The sequence below is a fragment of the Zalophus californianus genome, chromosome 8 (genome assembly GCF_009762305.2).
Source record: "Zalophus californianus isolate mZalCal1 chromosome 8, mZalCal1.pri.v2, whole genome shotgun sequence".
Classification (NCBI taxonomy): domain Eukaryota; kingdom Metazoa; phylum Chordata; class Mammalia; order Carnivora; family Otariidae; genus Zalophus; species Zalophus californianus.
This window is the reverse complement of record NC_045602.1, coordinates 104,232,894-104,257,733: the sequence shown is the minus strand read 5'-3', so window position 1 is coordinate 104,257,733 and position 24,840 is coordinate 104,232,894. Positions and strand designations below refer to the sequence as shown.

The 24,840-nt window shown below is 41.3% G+C and overlaps 2 protein-coding genes across 5 annotated transcripts in view; one reads left to right on the top strand and one right to left on the bottom strand.

The window, feature by feature from the left end:
- Positions 1 to 16,303, top strand: part of SNAP25 (synaptosome associated protein 25) — an 82,872-nt gene extending 66,569 nt beyond the window's left edge. For 3 of the 4 annotated variants that reach the window (XM_027621896.1, XM_027621897.1, XM_027621898.1), the window contains 4 exons: positions 2,775 to 2,892; positions 6,521 to 6,646; positions 9,453 to 9,597; positions 15,010 to 16,303. In XM_027621896.1, coding sequence (XP_027477697.1) covers positions 2,775 to 2,892; positions 6,521 to 6,646; positions 9,453 to 9,597; positions 15,010 to 15,078 — 458 coding nt within the window. In that variant the 3' untranslated portion in view covers positions 15,079 to 16,303. Of the gene's footprint in view, positions 1 to 2,481; positions 2,600 to 2,774; positions 2,893 to 6,520; positions 6,647 to 9,452; positions 9,598 to 15,009 lie in introns of all 4 variants that reach the window. The other variant, XM_027621899.1, reaches the window with a different exon arrangement.
- Positions 16,304 to 23,520: 7,217 nt separating this feature from the next.
- Positions 23,521 to 24,616, bottom strand: LOC113938695 (developmentally-regulated GTP-binding protein 1-like). Its single transcript, XM_035729048.1, is given in 2 exon segments — positions 23,521 to 24,418; positions 24,420 to 24,616. Coding segments are annotated over 2 exon segments (1,095 nt in total).
- Between the last annotated feature and the right edge of the window lie 224 nt (positions 24,617 to 24,840).

Genomic DNA, 24,840 nt, shown 5'->3' with positions numbered 1-24,840 from the left:
TTGTCCTCCCAAGTCTCCAAGAATAGACAGAAAACAGCCAGAAAGCAAGCCTAGGGAGGTAAGGAGTGGTCAGCTATGGACAGTACATTGCACCAGCCAGTGAGATGCTGCTAGCCCCCCAGGATGAAATAAAGATATTGGTTATTTTCAAGCATTTCCTGAGAGATGTCCTCACAGAAATCCATTGAAAAGTTATGAAGTATCAATATGCCTCACAAACCTAACACAGTACCCTCCAAAGATGAATAGTTTAGAATACCGATGACAAAATGGTTCCACAATATTTTTTTAAATTAAAGGTTTGGCCTATAATTATGTGAAATGATAAATTCAACCAATATTGGAAGCTATAAAATCATTTTCTGAATCAACTTTTCTGAAAGAGCTTCAGCATCCCTCTCTTAGCTATGATCTTTGCCTAATAGTCTGGCAACCCGTGATAGAACCCAGCTCGAAGAAATACCGACTGGGACCAGCTTGTTTGTTTTTATATTTTAATTTGAATTCACTGGTTCAGAAACACACACTTGGGGACCAATCCACGTTTTTATTTTATTACATTTTATTTTTATTACCTCCTAATCCCTGGGGCCACAGTGGGTGGGGCTCCTGAAATGTCAGAGAAACTCTTCAAGAAAAGACAAATGCCTGAATATGTATCCCCATGCCATAATCTGTGTGTATTTCAGCTTTCATTAGTGGAGTGCGACATATTTTCCCTGAGTCCAGATGCTCCTTCAATTCCACCTCCACCCAGCACTCCAGGAAGCAATTATTCCATTTGGATTTCTGTCTGTACTTAACATGGCTCTTCCTTTTGACAATGTTGAGCTCCTTCTCTATCAATCCCCCATTCAATAGTTAATTTTATCTGCAAGCTAATGTATTACATTCTTTAAAGGGAACTGGAAAGAAGTCTTCATAAAAGCACAAAAATCTTCTGGAATGTAAAGACTTGCCTTTTTTTTTTAGTCCTTTTAAAGATTTTCTTAAAGACATTACTAGACCTATGCTTACCCAGCAGAAGTTCACCAGCACAACACTGTTTCTCTCCCCAGCTATCCAGTGCTGGAGAGACACTTAAATTTTGCCTTCATCTATCATTTGCAGAGCAGGCACAGGTAGCAGATTCCCAACAAGCTGGATTCTATTGTTTAGCCCCGTTAAAGAGAACACAGTGGGCTCTTGTTTTCCAGATAGACAATCTCTTATTGGGTCAGTAAGGAACCTATCTTAGTTTTTTGGACTGATAATTTCCACTGGACAATTTAACGTGAAATTCTTTCTAAGTGATTATGTCTGCCTTTAGACTGGAAATGGATTTATCAGTTTTATTCTAATCAAGACTTTATTCCCAGAGGCACAGGCAGGTGTGCACAGAAATGCAGATGAAAAGAGAGATGCAAGTGTAATTAGGTTTTATAACTCGACAGCCAAGACATCACATTGCTGCTTTCCTTTAAGGGTCTTAAAAGCTGTTTTAAGAAACCCCTTCATTGAACTTGTAATTTACTCAATGTGGTGCCATAACTTTTGAAAAATTAATCTAGTTAGTGAATGTAACCCAGGCAACCTAGAAGCACGAGCTGGTTTTATGGCTATTGATCTACGTCTCAGATGCACTCAGATTGGCTTTGCTGGCAGAGATGACTCGGTAACTGTTCTGTGGTCCAGCCCATCACCCCACCTTCAGAGACCCATGTGTTTGTTTTCCCTGCTGTCTGCTGTTGGGATCTAGCATGCCCCCCATTGTAGAGACTGGGAAATCAGGGGGCAGAGAAGTGAAATGCCTTCCAGAACTTTCATAGCAAGTAAGTCATAGGATGAAGAGAGGAATTTAAATGTCCCAGTGCTTGGAACATGACTCTGCTGATGTTGTGTTGTTTTTTTTTTTGAACAGTGCCTATGAATTAAGTATTCAAAACCAAGAACTGCCCCTGGGCTAGGGAACAGCCCGCTGCTAGGAGGGAGAAAAAAATAGATCTGGTACCCATTGCTAATTATCCCTTTAACTGTTGATATTTTCCCCAGAGAAGATTGATTTTATCTGCTACCCTTACCTGGTCGAGGATGCTTAAAACCAAAAGATAGAGATATTTAAAGTTGAAGCAGGTACCTTCTCTAGTAGCATGAAATCTGAATTCTTAAAACATTAACACCCTGTTTTTCTTTCTTTTGGGTTTCACTGGTGTCTGAGTAAGTGAATAGGCTGTGCTGTTTTCCTGGACACTCAGAATCCAACAGGCCCACGTACCCCATCCCATTGTGTCTGAATTACAAACGATTTTGAGCATCATTTTTGTTCATTTCCTTCCACCTGTGCCTGTGTAGAGCGGTAGCAGTCTCCAGCAATGCATCCTCTGGGACCATGCATTGTAATATCTTTCTCTTTCAAATTCTGTTCCACATAGTCATTTCTCATGTTCTGTTGGAAACCCCCAAAAAATTCATTCCACACTGTCATCCCTTTGTCCTAACCAGAACAACTCGATCGTGTCGAAGAAGGCATGAACCATATCAACCAAGACATGAAGGAGGCCGAGAAAAATTTAAAAGATTTAGGGAAATGCTGTGGCCTTTTCATATGTCCTTGTAACAAGTAGGTACTGGGTACCAGCTCTAATCTGTGGCGTCCAGTTTTCTTTCTTTTCTTCTTTCTTTTGATTTTTTTTCTTTTTTAATGTCAAAGTGAATGTCTGAAGTTTTGTCTTTTTTTTCTTTGTCCTTTTCCATCTGCTTCATTCTGTGGGGATAAAATACTTGTGTTTAATCAGAACAACTGGAACGCATTGAGGAAGGGATGGACCAAATCAATAAGGACATGAAAGAAGCAGAAAAGAATTTGACGGACCTAGGAAAATTCTGCGGGCTTTGTGTGTGTCCCTGTAACAAGTAGGTGCTGCCTGCCTGCCTGAAGCTTTGGTTTCCCAAGGCCCATCTCCAAGCCTTGACAAGCTCATTCCTGCCAAGCACAAAGGCAGGATGAGCATGTGGCATGCAGAACAGATCAATACCGTCTCCAATGCATTCATCTCATAGCATAGATGATATAGTGGGAGTTACTGTTGATGCATTAAAAATCAGGCATACTACAGTGAAAGCTTCACTGTCAGCAATTTTTATTGATGAACATTTCAACATTTTCCAGAAAGTGTACCTTGAGACAGAGACAAGCCTCAAGAAAGAGGCACCCAGGCAATTTTATTTTCCTGCAACCCAAAAAGCCAAAATTGTAGAGCTAGAAAAGATTGGAGGGTAAGTTTGGAAGTTGAGAAACACAAAGGTTTGATTTTCCAGAAGCAAAAGAGACAGGTAATTTGGCCTAAGCAAGCATCTGTAACACAGAGAATATGACAGAGATTGCCCCACCAGTTGCCAAATCTGCCCAGCGATTAGACTATAGATGCCCCAGCTGCACCCACCGCAGAGGCCGTAAGCCCTTCAGCAAGAGGTGCTCAAGCCTTACTCAAATTGGACCCATCCCTATGAAATTCTTCCTCTTGGAAGATCTATCTGTACACTGACTAAAATGTTGAAATGTGTAGATTTTGCATGCACGACATCACAAAACTTTCAACTGTTTTCAAGGTTCTGCAACGCTTTCTTTGGAATGTAGCAGAAATGTGACATGTGGTTATAAAGGTTTGCAACAGAAGGAACCTGAAAATGAGGGTTCTGGAAGATAGTCTTATTTGATTAGCAGTGGAAAAAAAATGCATGAGTGGACTGTCCAACATGCATTTGGAAAATTAAACCCGTTACCCGATCTCCCTCACCCCTCCCACTTCCCTTTGAACAGAAGCCTTTTTCCTAAAAGCTCTCCTGATCCTAGCTTTTAGAACAGCAATTGATGTCATTTCTAGCTGATTATATGACCATTCACATCCTTTAAACTTTGAGGCTGTTTTAAAATATCCCACTTCCTGTTTAGGAGGGGGAGGGGCTCGATTTACAGATAAATTTAAAACTTTTAAAAGAATGATCTACAGTAAAGCCTGATTAACTGGAATCTAGCTAACTGGTACTCTCAAATGTATTTATACCTTTGCTTCTTTCCACTTTTAGTAAAAAGAGACAGTTGAACAAAGGGGTGGGGGATCACATCAGGGACTTAAAATGGTTTTTCTTGAAGGGCAATCTAGGCAGTTCGCATTCTGTCACTCAGTCTACATTTTCCTATGTAACTTCCACACCTAAGGGAACCAAACAATAAGAGTTGATCTTCAAAGGAAAGGCCATCAGGCACATCAAGTGAAACCATAACCAAGGAAAAATTCGGTCATGTTCACTACCCTAAGACTCTAAGGCAGGAAAGTGCCTTGAGACTCTAACAGATATTCAACAATCACCCCTGAAACAAAGTTTTCCTCCATGGCCCACTGTTAATGAACAAAGTCACATCATTCACCAAAATGACTCATGGCTACGCATTCCAGTTAGTCAAGACTTAACTGTATATCCTTTTCCGTGGCCACTTGCCCCCCAGGTGAGATTTCCACTTGTTTGGGTGATGAATTCCAACAGATACAATTTCCCCATTCATCAACTGTGTGGAGAAGGTGTGGAGGCAGGCCCCGCCCCGAGATGGATTCTAATGTTCAGATGAAATGATGGCCCCTACGAATTCCACATAGTAGTTGGCACAAGAGACCCTAACTGAGCTTCAAAGCTTGAGTGAAGTGTTCCCTATTGTGTGTAAATAATGCTTTAAAAACCATGTGTCACAACGCAGTGGCTGGTGGTGCCCTGGACTCTCTGAGGGCTTCGCCCTGTCTCGGCATGTTTCAAAGGATTATGGTAGATGTACGGCAGTTCTGTGAGTCTATGTGCAGCATTGTGGGTGCAGTGATTCGCCTTCTTTCAGAAACGCAAACTTTCCTACCCCCTTGACTTTGCCAAAGATGGTATACCAGATATTTTACATAGCAGAAAACCTCACGAGGTCCATATAACTTCTTGTAATGTGAGGAGGGAGGGAACGGGGAGTCGGAAAGAAAACAAAGCCAGACTCTAAGCTCTATTAAATTAGTTTTTGGATCCTGTCCCACGGAGTGGGCCCATGGCTCTTTAGCGCAGTAAATTCTGACAGCTCCGAGGGCTGTGGCATTATACACTAGATTGTGGGAATTGCTGAAATTCCATTTGTACAGTTTTCCAGCTTATTCCAGGGTTGCTTGGTCCCCTCTGAAAATATTAGTATTAGAGCCAGTTTTAATAGATGGCTGCGATCCTCCAGTACAAGAAAAAAAAAGGGGGGGGTGTAAATTCTGGTGTCTTATAAGAGAAAATATGAAAATGGGACCACAGGAAGTTCTCTTGTTTTTGGACTAAAAAGCATGTGGTTTCTACTATGCAAAGAACCTAAAAACATCTTTGATTGCCTTAAATTACAACACACCCACCAAAATATGCTGCACATGTTTCTTTTGGGCACAATAGGTATGCCTGGATTTTAAGTTTCTCTCCAAGGCAGATCAGTGAAATACAGCCCATGGAGACCACACCAGTTCCAGACCACTCTCCCCTGCCACGTCCCAGGATAGCTTGAAGTAGGAGTTTGTAATCACTCCCACCCTGCCCCCCAGCCTGACAAAGAAGCTATTGAACCTGCGTTTCAAATCCTCATGAAGGCTATTACTGTCCTGCTAGTGCCTTTTTCGAGAATGGTCAACTTCTGGAGTAGTTTGGCTTAAATGAGAATGCTTCACTTTCTACTCATGCCTGTAGCTGGTGCATGAAGAAGACATAGAGGGATTTCCTTTTCTGGTGCTAGATGGCTTGTTCTCTCTTCTATTTTCCTGCATTCATTTCACTATGCCTCTTTTACTTTTTGTCTCTGTGGACAAAGGTTTGTACATCGACTAGATGTATGGTGACTGTTTGGAAGTACCGATATATTATCTAATTCAAATCACTCTCGAGGCAACTCAAAGACCACCACCCTTGGCCAACTGCCAGTGCTTTGTGTCCTTCATGCAGAGTTGGAAGGGTTAGTCCCACAGATGCGTTGGGGGGGAAATTAAAACAGGGAATCTTTGCATGATGGTGTGTAAAAACTCGGTCGAGTATGTTTTTCTTGGTGACAGTGTGTTGCTGTGGTGTGATGTACACACTCTACTTGGCAGTCTTGTTATGTGTCTGTCTGCCAGTATGTTTTTCTGTGTGTTTTGTGTCTCAAAATATAACCATGTCACTGAAATAGAACTGAATGTCCTCCAGCTACCTTAATCCTTGTCTTAAATCCAACTAAACTGCAAAGACAAACCAAAAGAAGAACAACCTTTGGGCAAAGGTTGCAGTCTTGACAATTGCAATTGGCTCGATTGGAAATGCAATGCTGAGTAGCTGAGGCATGGTGGTGGCCAACTGTTTGGGTCCAGATCATGATATATCGGTATTCTCTAATGCCTCGAATTAAAACCCATTTGCTTGGTTCGATTCTTCGCTTGAAGAGGTGACCATTGTTGTGAGCTTGATGCTCCACCCCCTTGCCTTGTCACTCACCCTCTTTTTTGCATAGGCTTAAATCAAGCGATGCTTACAAAAAAGCCTGGGGCAATAATCAGGACGGAGTGGTGGCCAGCCAGCCTGCTCGTGTGGTGGACGAACGGGAGCAGATGGCCATCAGTGGAGGCTTCATTCGGAGGTGAGCCGCGTGCAGCCAGCCCTGTAGCAGTCGGCCATTGTTAAGTAACAAATCACCCCAAGCTGAGTGGGTCTTAAAGCAACAACCATTTTACTGGTTACTTATGAATGTGTATGTGGCTGGGCAGTTCTGCCAAGAGCCCCTCCTGGGCTCCCTCATTCCGTGCAGGTGGGTGCACGATGGCCCTAGATGGTCTCAGTCACTCGGCTCGTGGTTGGTTAGGACAGGGCGCCTCCACTCTCCCCTGTGCTGTCCCTCCAGCGAAGAGCCCTGGCTTCTTACATCGTGGTGGCAGCATTCCAAGGGGGCAGGCTCCAGTGCACAAGCACTGATCAAGCCTTGTCGGGTTTGCCAGAGTTTCAGCAGACAAAGCGAGTCACGTGACCACATCCAGCCTCAATGCGGCAGCAAACAGGTGTCTCATTCCCTAAATGGAATTGAACAGAATTTATTAAAGAGATTGTTTACAGAGATGTGGGCCGGATTAATAACAAGCGATGGTAAAGCATTGGTGGACTAGCAATTGCAGGAAGAGTCCTGAAGGGATGGGAGCTGTTATCAGAACCTGACGGTAGTTACCACTGTGGGGGAGGAGCTATAGAGAAATGCCGCTGTTGCAAAACTAGCAGGAAATGAGAAAGGGAAATAAATGCCTCCATTCCTCTTTCCTCTTGCCCTCCGATATCTCACGGGCCATCTGCCAAAGCCTACTGGAAGCCGGAGGGTTAAGAGAATCTGGGTGATGCCTTTGTAGAGAGGTCAGCGTCTCTGGGCAGAGAGCAAAACATGTCGGAGAATGGACCTGGGGGGACAAATAGAGAATAACAAGCATACCTGACTTCTGATTTCCGGTGAGACCTGGAAGCAAAAGCCAACTTAAAGACCTATTTAAAAATCTCAAATTACACAGATCTGCCTATCCAAAATCAGCTCTCAGGAGACCAGAAAACAGAGTAAATAATGACAAGTATTCCTGTTGTTAAAAAGAAAAGAAAAAAAAAAAAAACCTATCCCTTTTTCCAGGCTACTGCTAGGACTCAGCAGTGACTAGGGTACCTAATGACTAGAGTAGTGTAGAGATGGTTGTACAACTATATATTACTGGGCCATTGTAGCTGATGTTACCAACCAATAACCCACGTTCAAATGACAATGACCTGTATAAGGTCTAGATAGCTACATAAAGCCTCACAGATGACAATTCTATTCTTGTTTCTGTCTACTCCCAGGGAAACTAGACCAGGGATTCTCAATCCTGGCTGCACATTTGAATGACCTGAGGCTGTTTTTTAAAAACATCACTACTCAGGGGCGCCTGGGTGGCTCAGTCAATTAAATGTCTGCCTTTGGCTCAGGTCGTAATCCTGGGATCCAGGGGTCCTGGGGTGGGGCCCTGCATTGGGCTCCCTGCTTAGGCGGCAGTCTGTTTCTCCCTCTCTCTCTGTTCTTCCTCCTGCTCACATGCTCGTTCTCGCTCTCTCTCAAGTAAATACAGACATACATACATACATACATAAAATCTTAAAAAAAAAGTGAGACCCAGCCATCTGTGGTTCTTAAAGCTTTTCAGGTGATTCTAATATACAATCAGCATTGAGAATCCTGGAACCAGAAGTATGCCTTAGCTGTTGATAATCATTTAAATAAGTTTCTTTTTTATGTAAGAAAGCTAGGAAGTTCCCCCTTTAATTTCTGCTGGCCTAGGCTGCTTTAAAAACCTTTGTGGGCTAGTCTACACTGGGGGTGACCCTGGGGAATGGGTTTTAACCCCTCTGAACATGTTTAGCTCAATGTCTAAATGTAAAATGTTAATTAGCCAGAACATCCCAGAATGAGTACCTACCATTTGCAATAAAGAGTTACTACCTTCTTAACTTTCAAGCTGAGCTGTGAAAAAAATGGCCAGGTGGTAAGGCACTTCGAGAGCCAACTCCTTCCTTCCCAAACTGGAACAATAATCTTTTATCACAATTTTTCCCCTGAAATCACCCATTCACAATGCCACCAGCCCCCACCCCCAGTGCAATGAAATCTGAGCAAATAGAAATCATCTTGAATAAGTAGCTCCCTTTGAGGTTCTTAGGAGCCAGCGGGATTAAGGGGCAGATTGTATTATCCTTACTCTTCCCATGGATTTTGGTCCCAAACGGGGAAGAAGATGGAGCAGAGAAATTCTCTGACTTAACACAATAAGCCTTTTCTTTCATTCTCAATTTAACTCTTGGAGACTTTAGTTGACATTTCAGAAAGAAAAATATAGTTTCTAACTAGTTCCATCTTCATTCTCTGACCCAATCCTCTCAACTAAAATGATTTTATTCTTAAAAAATGAAAATTGGGATAAACATATGAACATAGGGAGGAAATGACGTGCTGGTGGAAATGAAAGAAGTAAATAAATTAATCTATTTAATATGCCTTCTTTAAAAAAGAAACCCAAATGTTCAAAAGTGAAATTTAAGAATTATTTTCTAGGGACACCTGGGTGGCTCAGTCAATTAAGGATTTGACTCAATTTCAGCTTGGGTCTTGATCTCAGGGTCATGAGTTCAAGCCCGGCATTGAGATCCATGCTGGGTATGGAGCCTACTTAAAATAAATAAATAAATAAATAAATAAATAAATAAATAAATAAATAAAAATTATTTTCTAATGTATAAAAGCTAAAATGTACTCATTGAACAGAGACTAAAGATGCATGGGATTGATACCTAGGGGGTCTCCAGACTTTCCCTGAGCTTTGGGTCCTTGGTATTGAGTTTTTTTCACACTTTCTATCTTCTAAAAATTGCATTTTGAATCCCAGGGTAACAAACGATGCCCGAGAAAATGAAATGGATGAAAACCTGGAGCAGGTGAGCGGTATCATTGGAAACCTCCGTCACATGGCCCTGGATATGGGCAATGAGATCGATACACAGAATCGCCAGATCGACAGGATCATGGAGAAGGTGAGTTTATGGCAGTCAGCAAGCTTCTATTGTTCATTACTTCTTCTGAGATACCACTGAGGAAGGATGAATGGCATAATAAGCCCCTCAAACTGTGACATGGGATTCAGGCATACTGATAGATGGAAATTTCCCCCTTAATTTTCCAAGACAAAAATTCACCAGCATATAAGTAAATAAGAGAGTAGAATTTAATCTAGCAGCTATTCCTCAGAGGCACCTGTTTCAGGATCCAAAAGCCATAAAGATGAGAAAGACATCATTCCCACTGCTAGGAAACTCACAGCCTATGGGAGGCAGTGAGCCTCCAGCTGAATTTACTACCACACAAAATATAATTTGCCAAGAGAGCCACACATAAAATGCTAACAAGTAGGGTTAGATGAGGAAAGATTTCAAGAGTTAAGTGATGGGAAAATCTCCAAAAAAGCCAAATTGAGTCTTGAAGGTTGGTTAGGAGCTTGTCAAGAGATGGTGTAGGAATAGAATCAGGAAATAAAGGAAAGAATACTTATTTTAGTTTACTGAGAAGATGAATATGAGCTTTGATTTTATAAATGCCAAAGCTTTAATGATAGTTCAAAAAAGCCCAGATTCCATTTCCAGTTCAACAGTTCACATGTCCAGATCTCAAAATAGAAAGCATAATCTGATGAAGCTGAGTTCACACAAGGACACCAGATGTGGCTCTAAGACAAAACCCCCTGGTGTCAACAAGAGGCCTAAGGAAAAGTGAAGAGAACAGAATGGGAGGGATGGGTTTAGGGCCTTGAGATTGGAAGGGAACAGAAAGAAACACTGGATAACCTTTATAAAAAGATTTGGGGCACCAAAACCTGATATTCCACACTACAAATCTGACACACTTTCTATGATCTTATATTCTGCCCCCTCCCCGATCAGTAGAGTCCTGAATATTGCTTATCATCTCTTAAGATATCAAAATGCCAACAGGAAGAAATGATACATTATAAGTTTAATGGTAATTGTGCATCTATAATCAATTCTAGTTGGCAATCTTACATTGTATGAGGTTATTCCTGAGCTATATTCAGCTCAAGCTGTATATATGCAGCTCATATAGCTGTATGAGCTATATTCAAAGAGAGATATTGAAGTTTAGAGCCTGAAACCCTGAGTTTCTTTTAAACAATTCATTCCACTTTAGTGAGCAGAGAAGGATGCTTTGAATCCTAAGGCTAAACACTGAGTTTCTTGGAACCCAAGCATCCTCCACTGACCTGAAAAAGGAAAGAGTGGACATAAAGGGAACGCTTTGCCCTATTGTGCTCTATGTGCTCCCTATTAAAAATATCTGATTGCATAATATTTTGCCTGATCAATATTGAGTTACACAAATGTCAATGTTGGTTGGCAAAAGGCTTGTGCTTTGCTTACTTTTACAAGTCATGACATACTTATCATTGTTAAGAGCCTTTGATATGCTAAAGCTTTTAAAGCTGCACAAATCAATAGATTTTAGAACAATATTGAGAGTTTCAAGAGCACTGGAGCCAACACAAGCTGACCTAACCCATTATGGCCCAGAAAAATGAGCTAAGAAACAATTGCCGAACCACCTTCCAACAGGAAAATGATTTGAAAAAACAAGAAGTACTCATTTTCTGTCAATGGACCCAATTTACTCACAGATGTAGGGAGATAATGTACCTCTAATTTAATTAGATTTCCAGAAGTAGTACTTTTACTACGAGAGAGGTGTCAAATCTTTATTGATAGAGTAGGACTTTCAGCACCAAAAAGTGTTCTTGGAAAGGCAAGTGGCATCTTAAATCTGCCACTTTTCATTTCTAGTTCTCTTCTCTAGGGAAAACCTTTCATTTTGGGCCCAATTTACTAAAGGGCAAAGACTTATGCAGCCATGATGTGTAATTGGAGTCAGGCAAGTGGATGGGAAATAGCCGTTATGGTTTGTATCATTCTTTAAGTGCTGAATTGTTTAAGAAGTGAGAGAGGGGTCTAGTTGCCTTTGAATAACTAGCCTTTATCTTAGCTCCAAAATCAGAATCTGAACATGATTAGAGAGAGTCCATTTCAACCCAGCATCGCCACAAATGATACATGTTATATGAGCTGCACAGTTTTTAACAGATTTCCACCTGTCTCATGTTAAGTTCTCTCTTCTGATCATAGGAAACAGTATTCAAAGGTCTCTTGCATATCTAAGAGTAAATTAAACTCACAGTCTAAGAATACAAAGAATCTTGGGGCACATGGGTGGCTCAGTCGGTTGAGCATCCAACTCTTGGTTTCAGCTCAGGCCATGATCTCAGGGTTCTAGGATTGAGCCCGCATCAGGCTCCATGCTCAGCACAGAGTCTAGTTGGGATTCTCTCTCTCTCTCTCTCTCTCTCTCTCTGCCCCTTCTCCTCCTCACACTCTCTCTCTCAAATAAATAAATGAAATCTTAAAAAATAAAACGAATAAAGGGAATCTTCTGATGTTTCTCCCATATTCTCCCATGGCCCCCAACAACAACCTTCACCCTACCCCATCAGTCATGGTCCTCTCTCATCACTTGGATTGATTGTAAAGTTTTGGAAGTCCAAAACAATGTAATTTTTAATACATCCCCGTGGACTGTCAAGAAATTACTTTGTCTATTTAAAAACTTTGCTTTCTGCTTTAAGGTATATATATATATATATATATATATATGCAGTCTTCTAAGGTTGAAATGGTACAATTCTTTCAGAAAACTAGAATGGGGCAAGTTGTATTATCTTCTTTATGTTGTTCAGGAAGTAGTAATGTTCAAACTTCAATTTAAAGTTGTCAGTGGTAGATGCCACACACATGTTGAAATACAGTGAGGCTGAAGCTTTAACATTCCTTTGAATTCTCCTATCAATGAGGAAACACAGCATTTGAAAACTAAGACCTTGAGTTCCAGTGGCATTTCCTTGCTCACCAGCTTCCTGACCTGATTTCTTCATCTGAAAGATAATAAGGGAACAGTTCAAACCTTGGATGAGAACAGGGCTACCATGTAGGGTAATAAGCATCCACTTCTGGAATTCTGAGCAGGGGCCTAAAAGCTACCTGCCATGGTCTGAAGTTGAGATTTCCAGAGTGTGCAGAAGGGTGGGCTAATGATCTCCTTCTAACTCTCTTAGTGGCTCTGTGGGAATCATCCTTGCTTTCTCACAAGGGCAAATCATGTGGCATATCTTGGGTATGCCAGTGAGCTTAAGATTCTCTAAATAGAAATATGAAAACTGGGGTGGGCTATATTCCATAAACACAGTCCTAAAGCATATAAAAGAATGAACACAGAGGCCTTCTCCAAATACCAGGGAGACATCTAAAAGGAGATTACCTCAGGATTTGTTCCTAAAAGATGCTATTTCTGTTATATAATAAAGATATAGTACCTATTGTATAAGGTATATGGGCTTGAATTTTGATATGCTTCAGAGAAAATTTAGGTAGAAATCACAGATCTTCAGTGAACATAGGTCTGCTTTGGATTCTTTGACGATGTCCAGAGAATAACCTCATGCTCTACTTCAAAATATCCCCTTTCACCATCAGGTGAATGCTCACCAGTATATTCTTAATACAAGAGTTTCTAGATTGCTTGCTTCCAGACATGCCATCCATTTTTAAATTAATGATTTTCCCCCATTTGCATTTTCCTTAGTATTCAGTCTGAAAAAATAGCATAATTCAATCTGCAGAAACATTTCACATTGGTCTGAGCCTAGAATTTTCCTTTGCACCAAAGTATCATTATTTCTGGTAGAATTTATAGCTAAAGAGAGGAGATTTAAGAGCCAAGTAAAATTGGAGAGAATACCTATTTTCTAAATCAGGGACCTAAGGTCCAAAATATGAATCTATAGATCAAAACAATCAAGGAAAATTAATGCTCTATCTTAACTTGTTTTGAAATTCAACTTTTGATTATCCAAACAGATGGTAGGAAACCATTGCCAGATAATTCAGAATAATGAATAATCTAGCAATATTTCTATTTTAACTTGGCAAATTTCTAGTTGAATATAGATAACTCTAAATGTGCTGGGAATTCACAATTAAACTAAATAAAGAAGATCCAGTTTGGTGGAGATTGGAAAGTACCAAGCACCATAGAAGATGCAAAATCAGTAATCATTGAACAAATACAGGTCGATAAAAAAGCAGTTCAGTTTCCCTACACTGCCTCTCAGCTTTGTGTTCCTCTTTCCAGGCTAGAGAGGACAGACACCATCACCAATCATGATAAGACAAAACAACAGCCTAAACAGAATCTTCATCTTTGCCTCTTGCTTGCTCACTCATACCTTTCTGAGTAGTGTTGGGAATAGTTCATTTTCTGGGTTTTAAAAGTCTATCCTGGTAGCAACTCTGGGTTTCATGCTGCATATACAGCAAAAGGTAATTGAAACAGTGAGATCAGTCAAGGCACAAAATTATGGTAAAAGTGCTCTTGTTAAAACAAGCCAAAGATAAGGGGCACCTGGCTAGCTCAGTCAGTAGAGCATGTGGCTCTTGATCTTGGGGTCATGAGTTCAAACCCCCAGTTGGGTGTGGAGCCTACTTAATAAATGAATAAATAAATAAATAAACAAACAAACAAACATGCCATTGTCAAACTCCATGGGAGTGAGTCTTCAAAAATGGAACTTAAAATTATTAAACATCCCGAAAACAAGTCAGATTTTCACCCAGTAACAATAATTGCAAGATAAAATATATTGAGCACTTAATCTTTGCAAAGATTATTCCAAGCACATTTTATGTACAAACTCATTTCATTTTCACAGCAGACCTAAGTACTATAATGATTAACATGATGATTACTAGTGTGGATTCTGACTCCAGGCTGCCTGATTTCCTCATTTGGAAAAATGAATTAATAATAATATACTCCTCATAGTTAATATCAATCTTGATGTCAAGGTTGAATGAACTGGATATAATAGACATTCATGCTTGTTAGCAGGATTCTTTTTTGTCCCAGCTTCGAGACAAGAAAGCCAAGGCCCCAAGATGTTGTGTAATTGGCCCGAAGTGGCACTGGTTAGCCATGATTTGAACCTAACTGTATAAGTGGTGGTAATTAAACTCAATCCACAGATGTGAATGCCTTTCATAACATCACTGGGTGTCATTCCAGGATAGAAAGATAAGTGATGTAACCCTGTCCTCAAAAGGATGCACTCTGGTAGGGTGAAACAGTCATGAGTACTAAGATGGAGCTTCTATGATCATGTCCAAGTAGAACCACAAGCAATGGTTCTGGGATCACAAAAGAAGAGAGGGTCAATTCTGACAGGAGAAGTTTCAAGATGCCTTCACTCAAGAAGGGGGCATTTGAATAGACCCAGAAGGAAGAACAGAATGTTCAAAGGTAACCTGAGTTTTGTTTTCTTCCCCCTTTTCTAGGCTGATTCCAACAAAACCAGAATTGATGAGGCCAACCAACGTGCAACAAAGATGCTGGGGAGTGGTTAAATGTGCCCACCTGTGTTCTCTTTCAAATGCTGTTGGGCAAGATAGCACCTTCGTGCTTTTCTCATTGTATTACCTAGTAGGTCTGCACACATACACACATCAGTCCACCCCCATTGTGAATATTGTCTTGTATCATTCATCAGCTTCCCCAAACTATTATGTGTCTTTTGTTCTTCCTGAGTCTCTTTCTTTCCAAAGGTTGTATATAGTAGTCATTTGGTGGCTCTAACTCCCTACATAAGATGTCTTGGGTTTCATTTTTCCTTTTCTCTCCTCAGTGGTGTTTGCTGAATGACAACAATTTAGGAATGCTCAACGTGCTGTTGATTCTTTCAATACACAGTATTGTTCTTGTAAAACTGTGACATTCCACAGAGCTACTGCCACTGTCCTTTCTTTGAGTGTCAGGCTCTGAAACTCTCAAAATTTGCTGTCCTTGGTTCCTCATGGTTGTCGTCTGTCTTTATGATTTCATGATTAGACAATGTGGAATTACATTACAGGCATTGCACTAAAAGTGATGTGATTTATGCATTTATGCATGAGAACTAAATAGATTTTTAGATTCCTACTTAAACAAAATCTTTCCATGACAGTAGCATACTGATGAGAAAAAACATACACACACAACAGAAACAACGAAACAACAACAAAGCATGCTCAGTATTGAGACACTGTCAAGATTAAGTTCTACCAGCAAAACTGAAGTAGTGTCACTTTCTTTCTGTCAATATATAGACTTACTAACCATGATCATCCTTTTTAAAAAAAAAGAATTTAAAAAAAAGATGGATTTGACACACTCACCATTTAATCATTTCCAGCAAAATAGACGTTTGGCTGAACTATGTCAAATGAATGTAATATAGGATTTGTTTGCTGCTTTTGAAGGCTATGTTTTGGAGAAAGCAATCTTGCTGTGAAACAGTGTGGAGATGTAAATTTTATAAGGCTGACTCTTATTAATCACCATTTCCCCCTGTGGTTTGTTATCAGTACAATTCTCTGTTGCTTAATCTAGAGCTATGCACACCAAATTGCTGATATTTAGTAGCTGATAAAGAAATCTTTAAAAAATAATATAAATGAATGAAATATAGATAAACTGTGAAATAGATATCATTACAGCATGTAATATTAAATTCCTCCTGTCTCCTCTGTCGGTTTGTGAAGTGATTGACATTTTGTAGCTAGTTTAAAATTATTAAAAATTATAGACCCCAGATGTCTGCTTTAATTTCTTTATGGACTCCGTCTGATTTTGCACTCACATGAGAAGAGGAAGCCTGGCCACTCCATCCCATTGCTCCTCAGAAGCCAGTTCTGTGTGCTGAGAACACTGTGTGGAAAAAACAAAGATGAACATTTTAGACACAATTCCAATGGCAGGTGACACTTGGCTTGATTTTTATCATCTGTTTCAGAAATATTTGTGTGTGGATTCAGTGTTGGCTATGGGAGAAAAGACATTTTTCCAGAAGATAAAAGAAAACGTCTATGGAAAAAATCTGTGCTACTCAGATTTGACCCTACCTAGATTTAGGTATATCAGGTATCAATCAACTCTTCCTTCCTCTCCCCAAAATCCAGTCCCACCAGCAAAAGTGAACCCTCCACAACCACACCACTGCTGCCCTCACTTTTTTTAACAGCTTTATTGACATACCATACAATTCACCCATTTAAAGTATATAATTAAATGGTTTTCAGTATACTACAGATTTGTGCAATCAAATTTTAGAATATTTCTAACACCCCCAAAAATAAACCCCATACCAATTAGCAGTCACTCCCATCCCACTTCCACCAGCCATAGGCAACTATTAATTTATGTCTGTCTATAGATTTGCCTATTTGAACATTTCATATAAATGGAATTATACAGGACGTGATGGCTTTGTGTCTGGCTTCTTTTACTTAGCATAATGTTTTCAAGGTCCATCCATCTTGTAGCATATAACAGAACTTCATTCCCTTTTATGGCTAAATAATGTCCATGGTGTGGATACCACATTTTGTTTATCTGTTTATCCATTGATGGACATTTGGATGGTTTCCACTCTCTGGCTATTATGAGTTATGCTGCTGTGAACATTCATGTGCAAGTTTTTGTGTAGACCTGTTTTCAATTCTTTTGACATCACCATTTTTGCCATCACTGCCTCTGTCACTACTAAGCCAACACTTCCCCCACCATCATCTCCACCAGCACCTGTACCAGCCTTACCTCCACCACTGCTACTACTGCCTTCATTGCCACCACCTTCCCCTCTCCTCTTCCTCTGCCACCTCTCCCTCCTCTTACCTAATATCTTCAGCATCTCCATCTTTATCACTGCCATCTTCCCAGTCACCAGCATCACCTCCATCCCCTGCCACCACCACCAATGCCCTCAACTTCACTTCCTCCACCACCTTCACCATCACCACCATCACCTCCCTCACCACCACATTCACTAACACCACCATCACCTCCCTAACCTCCATCTCCTTTTCTGTCTCCTTCTTCTATCCCATAATAGCGATACAGATGAATTTGTCTTGGTTGCCTTGGCTGGCCACCAGATAATTTCATCCCCAAAAGCAGTTATGGAGGTTTGCTACAGAAGTTAAGGAGTGGAAATGGGGATGACAAACGTCATTCTCAATAACTGTTTGCAGTTCTTCACCCTCTTCCCAAGCCTCAGAATCAGTTCTAGATATACCCAGATGCTCAGGGAAGTTATTCTGAGGAACAACTATAACAATACATTTCTTCTTGAAAGAGTAGTAGAGAGCATGCTAGAAGACGGAGAAAGTGGATAAATATGCTACATATGTCAAAGTTGCTAAGGGGTCAACGTATGGGTCATATTAGAAAATTCTCTCCCAAATTCCATCTCCTCTCAGTGAGGTGCGTTTCCACATTGTATGAGTAATTAAAACCCCATACTGGATACATGATAATCGAGATACAAGCATTTTGCTTTAAGGCTCACCACATAATTCATTCTGAAACCCATTTCCTTGGATAATTGAGTTTGTCCAGCCTCAACTCTTCTGCAGTCAGTTCCTTTTGGCTAAAAGAGGACATATTCCCTGGGAATGAATCAGCTCTGGGTAGGAACCAACTCAGGAAGTACATTAGAAATATAACGATTGGGGAAAGGCTAAATCTTCGGCCCGCCTCATCCATGGCCCTTCTACAAACAACCAGAAAGTGAAAGGTGGTCCCAGGTCCTAGGAGCAGAGTCCTTTTCTCTTGCCTGCCTCTCCATTTCTAGTTTCAGTTTTCCTTCTTTCACATCCTCCCTCAGCATCTCCTTTGACCAACCTTCCCGATCTTTGTGTCACTAATTGGCCAGACAATTGATGACTGCACTTGAAATTAAGAGAAAAGGAAGAAGACTCATACTTGGTGATCATCTACTACATGCCAGGTACTGTGTTAAGTGCCTTATTTATGTTGACTCAGTTAAACTCTCCTAAAAATGCTACAAAGTGGGGATTATTAGCCCATTGTGCAGAAGAAGAAATTAATAGTTTATTTGAACAAGACCTCTCAGCTAATAAGTAATGTAGGTGTGATTCAAACCAGATGTGTACTTCCAAAGCTATAGGGAAGCCTGGAAGATAAATCCAGGATTGTGCCTCTCTCAGTTCAAGCAGCCAGGAAACTCCAGGAGATATTTGGCTTCACAAAGAGCAGCAAAGACAAATGTACTGGATTTCTTAGCCAAAAGTCTTAGTGACCCTTTGATTCATTCTTTCATTCATTCATGAAATATTTATTGAGCTTCTACGCCAGGCTCTGCTCTGAGTATTGGGAGTACATGGGGCAGGGGGAGGGGAAGAGGCAGCAGAGGGAACAGGGAAAATTCTCAAGCATTCATTGAATTTATATTCAAGCTGGGGGAGATAGATAAACCAACAAGTCAAAAATGAAGTATATTAGATAGTACGTGTCACACAGAAATGTAAGCAATGAAGGGGAAAAAGAGTGCAGAAAGTGGACAGGGTATTATTTAAGACAGAATGATTGGGGAAGACCTCACAGATAAGTGAAGTTTAAGTAGAGAATTCTTCAAGGCTTGGAGTAAACAAAGTGATATGTCCAGAGTGAATTCATTTAAGAAGCAGGGGTTGGGAATGAGAAAACAAACGTACAAACTATATCTTATCATTTAGTAATCCTGGAGTTCCTCCTTGGCAACTCAGTCAACACCAGTTTTAACTCTTTCCCACACTGTCCAGAAGAAACTTGCAAAATCCTTGGCTCAGAGAAGAAGGATGCAAGCCCACAAGATGAAACAAACAGTGTGCAAGGAATGATCAAGTTAAATTGTCTTAGGAGAGGAGAAAGTGTTGACTTCAAGGTCCAAGATTTAGGAATTCTTGCTCTGGGTGCTCTTCATACAATCACTGACATACTAGTTTACCTTCAAGCAAGTTAGTCATATATCTCAAGTTCTCCATCTGGGATTTGGAAACTCAAATCTATCTCCTAGAATGTAGGAGACTTTGGAGAACAAGGGAATTAAAGAAAAGTAAACCATTAACAAGTCAGTTAACCCCAATGCCCACAGCTATTTCCAGGATGAGTTGCCAAAGCTCCAGGTATCTAACTATTCCAGAGTCCCAATCTCAGGTGATGTTTCCCACACACCATCTCACCATCCTTAGCTCCTCCAGCCTCTTGCCATAATACAGCTTCAAAACCATTCTGTTCAGGGGGCTTCCTGCCTTAAGTTCATGATACTGTCTCCACAAGCAACTCAGAAAAATGTGGCCCATCGTCCTTCTACTAGACACTGCTAGTGCTGTGCCCATATCCTCTTGAGCACTTACCTCTACTCACAAAATGCTGTTTGCAGTGAGGAACACTGCAAATTCTCTGTCTTGGGACAGAGAACACCAGAACTGCTAAAGTTTTAATGTCCTGGGAAGCAATCCTTAACCAAGGGTGGATGGGGATTGATGAGTAGATAGATGCCCAGTTTCCTTGGCCCCAGGTTGGGGTAGCCCTGAGCTGTGTGTTCTACACTGTCTGCCAGAGCTCCCCCAGCAGAATCAATCTCCAGTTCCTCACACGGTACCTTGCCTGGTACTTATCACTATTTATTGGCTGTCTTTTCTTCTCTCTTTCCCACCTCATTATTTGTGTTTCCTGGAATCTCTTCTCAAATAAACTACTTCCCCTGAAATCCTTGTCTCAGGGTCTGCTTCTGGGAAAGCCTTACCTCAGACAATACATTCTCATGAGATCCATGCCAGCTTCTGAGCATCTCCCCCAAGACACTGCTGTAGAGAAATGTGCTCTAAATTTTTCACGACTGAAGTTTAACCAGTCTTTCTAATGTCTATCCAAAGGTCATTAAAGTCAAGAGCATTAATACTGCTTTTGCCATTTCTCATGTCCGAAATAGGAATTATTCCCAAATGAGTTTACCCTCTACAGTTCTACTAATAGTACGCGTTGTTTTCACAGCTGCCAATACTATTAATGATAATAAGGCCAACTAGACAAAGGATCCAAAGAATATGGTGGAGGCTGGAACCCTCTGTAAGTTTTCTACTGCTTTGTAACCAACTGCTCCCAAAACATGGTGACTTAAAACAATAAATATTTATTTAGCTTGCAGTGCTACAGTTAGGCATTTTGAGCTAGGTTTGGCTGGGAGTCTGGTCTTGGCTGGCTTCCTCACATGACAATGGTCAACTACAGGTCAGCTGGGCAGCCTAGCTTCTGGGAGTTGGCAGATGGTGTAATATCGCATTCTCCAGGAGGTCAGCCGGGACTTTTTCTCATGGCAAAGTCAGAAAGAGTGGAAGCATGCAAAACCTCTTCTAGGCTCACTGCTTCTACCATATTCTATCAGCCAAAGCTGGTGACAGGACCAGTTCAAATTCAAAATATGGAGAAATATACTCCACTTCTTATTGGGAAAAGTTTCAAAGTCATATTGCAAAGAGAAGGGTGAATAATATGGCAATCTTTACGATCATGCTACCACAACCTCAAAGAGGCCTGTGGAGTTCTACTTCTCTCCTCTGTGTCTTTAGAATCTCATGGAAATGGGGTTCCTGAGTGGCGCTGTCAGTTAAGCATCTGACTCTTGGTTTCCTCTCAAGTAGTGATCTCAGGGTCGTGAGATCAAGCCCCACATCAGTCTCTGCACTCAGTGCAGAGTCTGCTTGAGATTCTCTCTCCCTCTCCCTCTGCCCCTCCTGCTTGTGTGCTTTCTTTCTCTCTCTCTCTTGAAAATAAATAAATAAATCTTAAAAAAAAAAAAAGAATCTCATGGAAACAAAAGGTTAGGGTGAGCTCTCCATGTGTCTTAGAGTGGACTCATGCTAATAGCCTTCCCTTTTAGTAATATTTAAAACAGAAAGTGTAGGGCTCAGCAGGGCCAGCAGCCCAAGGGAGGATTTGAGAACCGTGAGCAGAATGATTGTAGGATTGAGGATTGCTGACAAGATGTGGCAGCCTGAAGGTGATAAGACTGACCTTAATCCTGAAATAGAGAAACTAATCCCTCCTATTCAAAGCAATAGGGTTTCAGCACCATCATTAACCCCTAAACAACAGAATTTGAAAAAAACAATTTCAAAATGTTCCAAGTAGAACTGCATCCTCAACCAGCACTTGACAAATACCCTCATTCTAGAAGCTTCTGTGGTTTTTCCTTGCCATCTTTCATTTGTTGCTATTTTTTGGGAATTTTGTGGGATATTTCTTGGGGGAGAGGGCTTTCTTTTATTTTCCTTTCCTCCCAATCTTTTCTGTGCAAAAATATACCGTTCTCTTTGCTAAGAGGATAAAAAAGACTGATTACTCAGGGATGAAAAAGAACTTATGTGTGTCAGAGACAGCTTAAGTATACACAAGATGTATCCTGGGTGTCTGGGGGAGTGGGGATGTGGGAGGTGACTGCTGTCTTCCCAGGCACTGTCTTACTTCTTTAAAGGAACTGTGACAACCGCCAGTTTAGGAAAGATGAGACAAGTGCTAATGGTGTGTGTTTTTTAACTTTCAGGGGCTGTGCAGATAGAAAGCCCTAGAGACCTAAACCCATATTCTCATTTGTTATTAAAGGCAAAACTCCAATCTAGGCCAAGTAGATTCTCTAAGGGGCTAGAGCTTTTATACCCCTCCACTGAAATCCACTTTGTTTTCCACACCTATTGATTCGACCATGACAATGGCCCATTTCAATTTCTGCCCGCTGAACTTTGATGTATGCACCTAAAATGCAAATAACGTATTCAGCTCCAAGAATAATGAGCAGTTCTTCAGTCAAGATATCCCTACTAACTGTCTCAACTTAACTTTATTCCAGAACAATCACTTCAAGTGACGAAAAATCACCCGAGTGCCTTGGAAGTGCTTTTCCCCACCCCCAGGGGGTTGAGTTAGGGGGTGTTACCAGCTGCTTCCTCAGAAAACAAAGCCTGAGACAGAGGCAGAATTCTAAGTAGTTAATCTGGGAGTGTGACTCCAGGGAGCAGGGATGAGTGGCGGGAGAGGGAAATGCTGAAGGAGGGAGAGCTAATTCAAGAATGCACGATAGAGTTAGCTAATGTTATAGGCACCTGGGTGTTTAATTCCCATGAGGCAGCTGAGAAATCTTGAGAAATGCACATCAGGACCATCTTTCTGGAGCAAGAAAGGAGACTTACCCAGCTGCTTCCATCTCCCTTTGGTCGAGCACAGTCATAGGACAGCGCCTTAACTCCCCTGTACTTCTGGGTTGTGCACGTGTAGGTCAAGGGGCTCTTCTCGAGGAGAAAGAAGAAGTTCTAGGGCAGAAGTGAAAGGTGGGACTGAAGTGGGTACCAACAGTTCATACTTTTATGAGGCTGGTTGAAGTCTGCATAAAACTGGTTGCCACTACTGTGGCTGGAATAAGAGACAGGGACAAGAGAATCTGAAGGTATGTTTAAGAAATGTCTGACATTCACTGCATAGAGTTGTACAGGTTGCCTACTGCTCAACCCTAGGGAACATCATTCACATCATAACAACAGCTCCACATTTCCCTGCTCAATATATAGGATTTCAACTGAGATTTTGTTTGAAGGAGCTTCCAGTGATAAAAAAGAAAATGCAAAGCAAGCAAACAAACAAATAAAACCTTTAAAGCCACTGTTCCAGAATAACTTGAGGACAAATAGAAAAGGCAAACTATAGAATAGATGGCAAAAATGGAGTTCTAAATATTGGTGGTGGAGCCAAGGTTTTTTTTTTTTTTTTTTTTTTTTGGATGGCCTACCAGGTCCTTTATGCAGTTGAATTTACAAGGTGACACCAAGTTAAGACAAAATTCCAGCTTGGATCCCCTCATCTCCCTCCCCTGAATCCTGATCCACTGGCTGCCAAAGCTTGAAGGGGTTTGGGGTAGGGTGCCTGGTCATGGGAAAAGCTGCTATGGTTGGCCAAGCACATGGGTAGAGGAGAAGGTTTCATTTCTTCACAATCTGAATGACATCCTCGTCCTCCAATGTATGATCTTTACCCACTTTTTGAGGATTGTGTTTCATAGACAGGCCCCAGACCAGAGTGTATTTAAATTCTTTGATAAGATTTTTGTGAATCTTCATGCAGAAATCCTCCACCGTAGTCCTAGAGTAAGGCAGCACCACTGGGGATGTATAATCTGGCAACTGGCCTTTGGGTTTGGTGTAAATCCTCACTAGTTTCAGGTAGTCACAGATCTTTTCCAAGAGGTCATCAAAATTCCAGCAGTGATGGGCAGAGATGGGTACACAGTGAGGCACCTTATAGATGATATCCAATTCCTCAATGGACATCTGATCAGTCTTATTCAACACATAGATACAAGAGATGTAAACTCTGTTTCCTTCTACCACGTTGATGAGGTCATCCACTGTGGCATCACTACGCAGTGTCACATCAGCATTGTAAATTTTGTATTCAGCCAGAATGCGCTTCACAGTTTCAGCATCCAGCTTACTCTGAGGGCAAGTGGCCATGAGATTAATGCCTCCTTTATCCTTCTTTTTAAAGCCAGTGTTGGGGGGTTTGCTGTTCAAGTGAATGCCAAAGACTTCCAGCTCATTTTCAATTATCTTTTTGTGTCCCAAGGGTTTCAGGACATCCAGAACAATCAGGATCAAGTCACATGTTCGGGCCACTGCAGTGACTTGACGGCCTCTACCTTTCCCATCCTTGGCACCCTCAATGATACCTGGAAGATCCAGGAGCTGGATCTTGGCAACTTTGTATCCGATGACACAAGGCACAGTGGTCAGAGTAGTGAACTCATAGGCTGCTACCTCAGAATATACCCCTGCCATGTTACTAAGCAGTGTTGACTTCCCCAGTGATGGAAAACCCACACCCAGCATCACCTGTCTTGGCCACATCAAAACCTTCTCCTGGTCCACCACCACCTCCACCTTTTGGGGTAATGAGCTCTCTATGAAGCTTAGCAAGGCGAGTCTTAAGCAGCCCTAGGTGGTGTGCTGTGGCCTTGTTCTTTTGAGTCCGAACCATCTTGGCTTCAATCTCCACAATCTTGGCTAAAATGCTGCTCATGGTGGCAAGTCACGGGGGGTTGGGGGGAGAGTGTAGTGATCTCTGCACAGACTACTTCCCCTCACACAACCGCTGGGGGACCTCGAGCCAAGGTTTTAGACGATAGCAGAAGAGTAATAAGGAAGACTTGTTTTTGTTTTTTGTTGTTGTTGTTGTCGTTTTGAATCCTCAAGACCCAGAGGCAGAGGGCCAGAAAGTTCAGCATGAGGAGGAAGAAAAGGAAA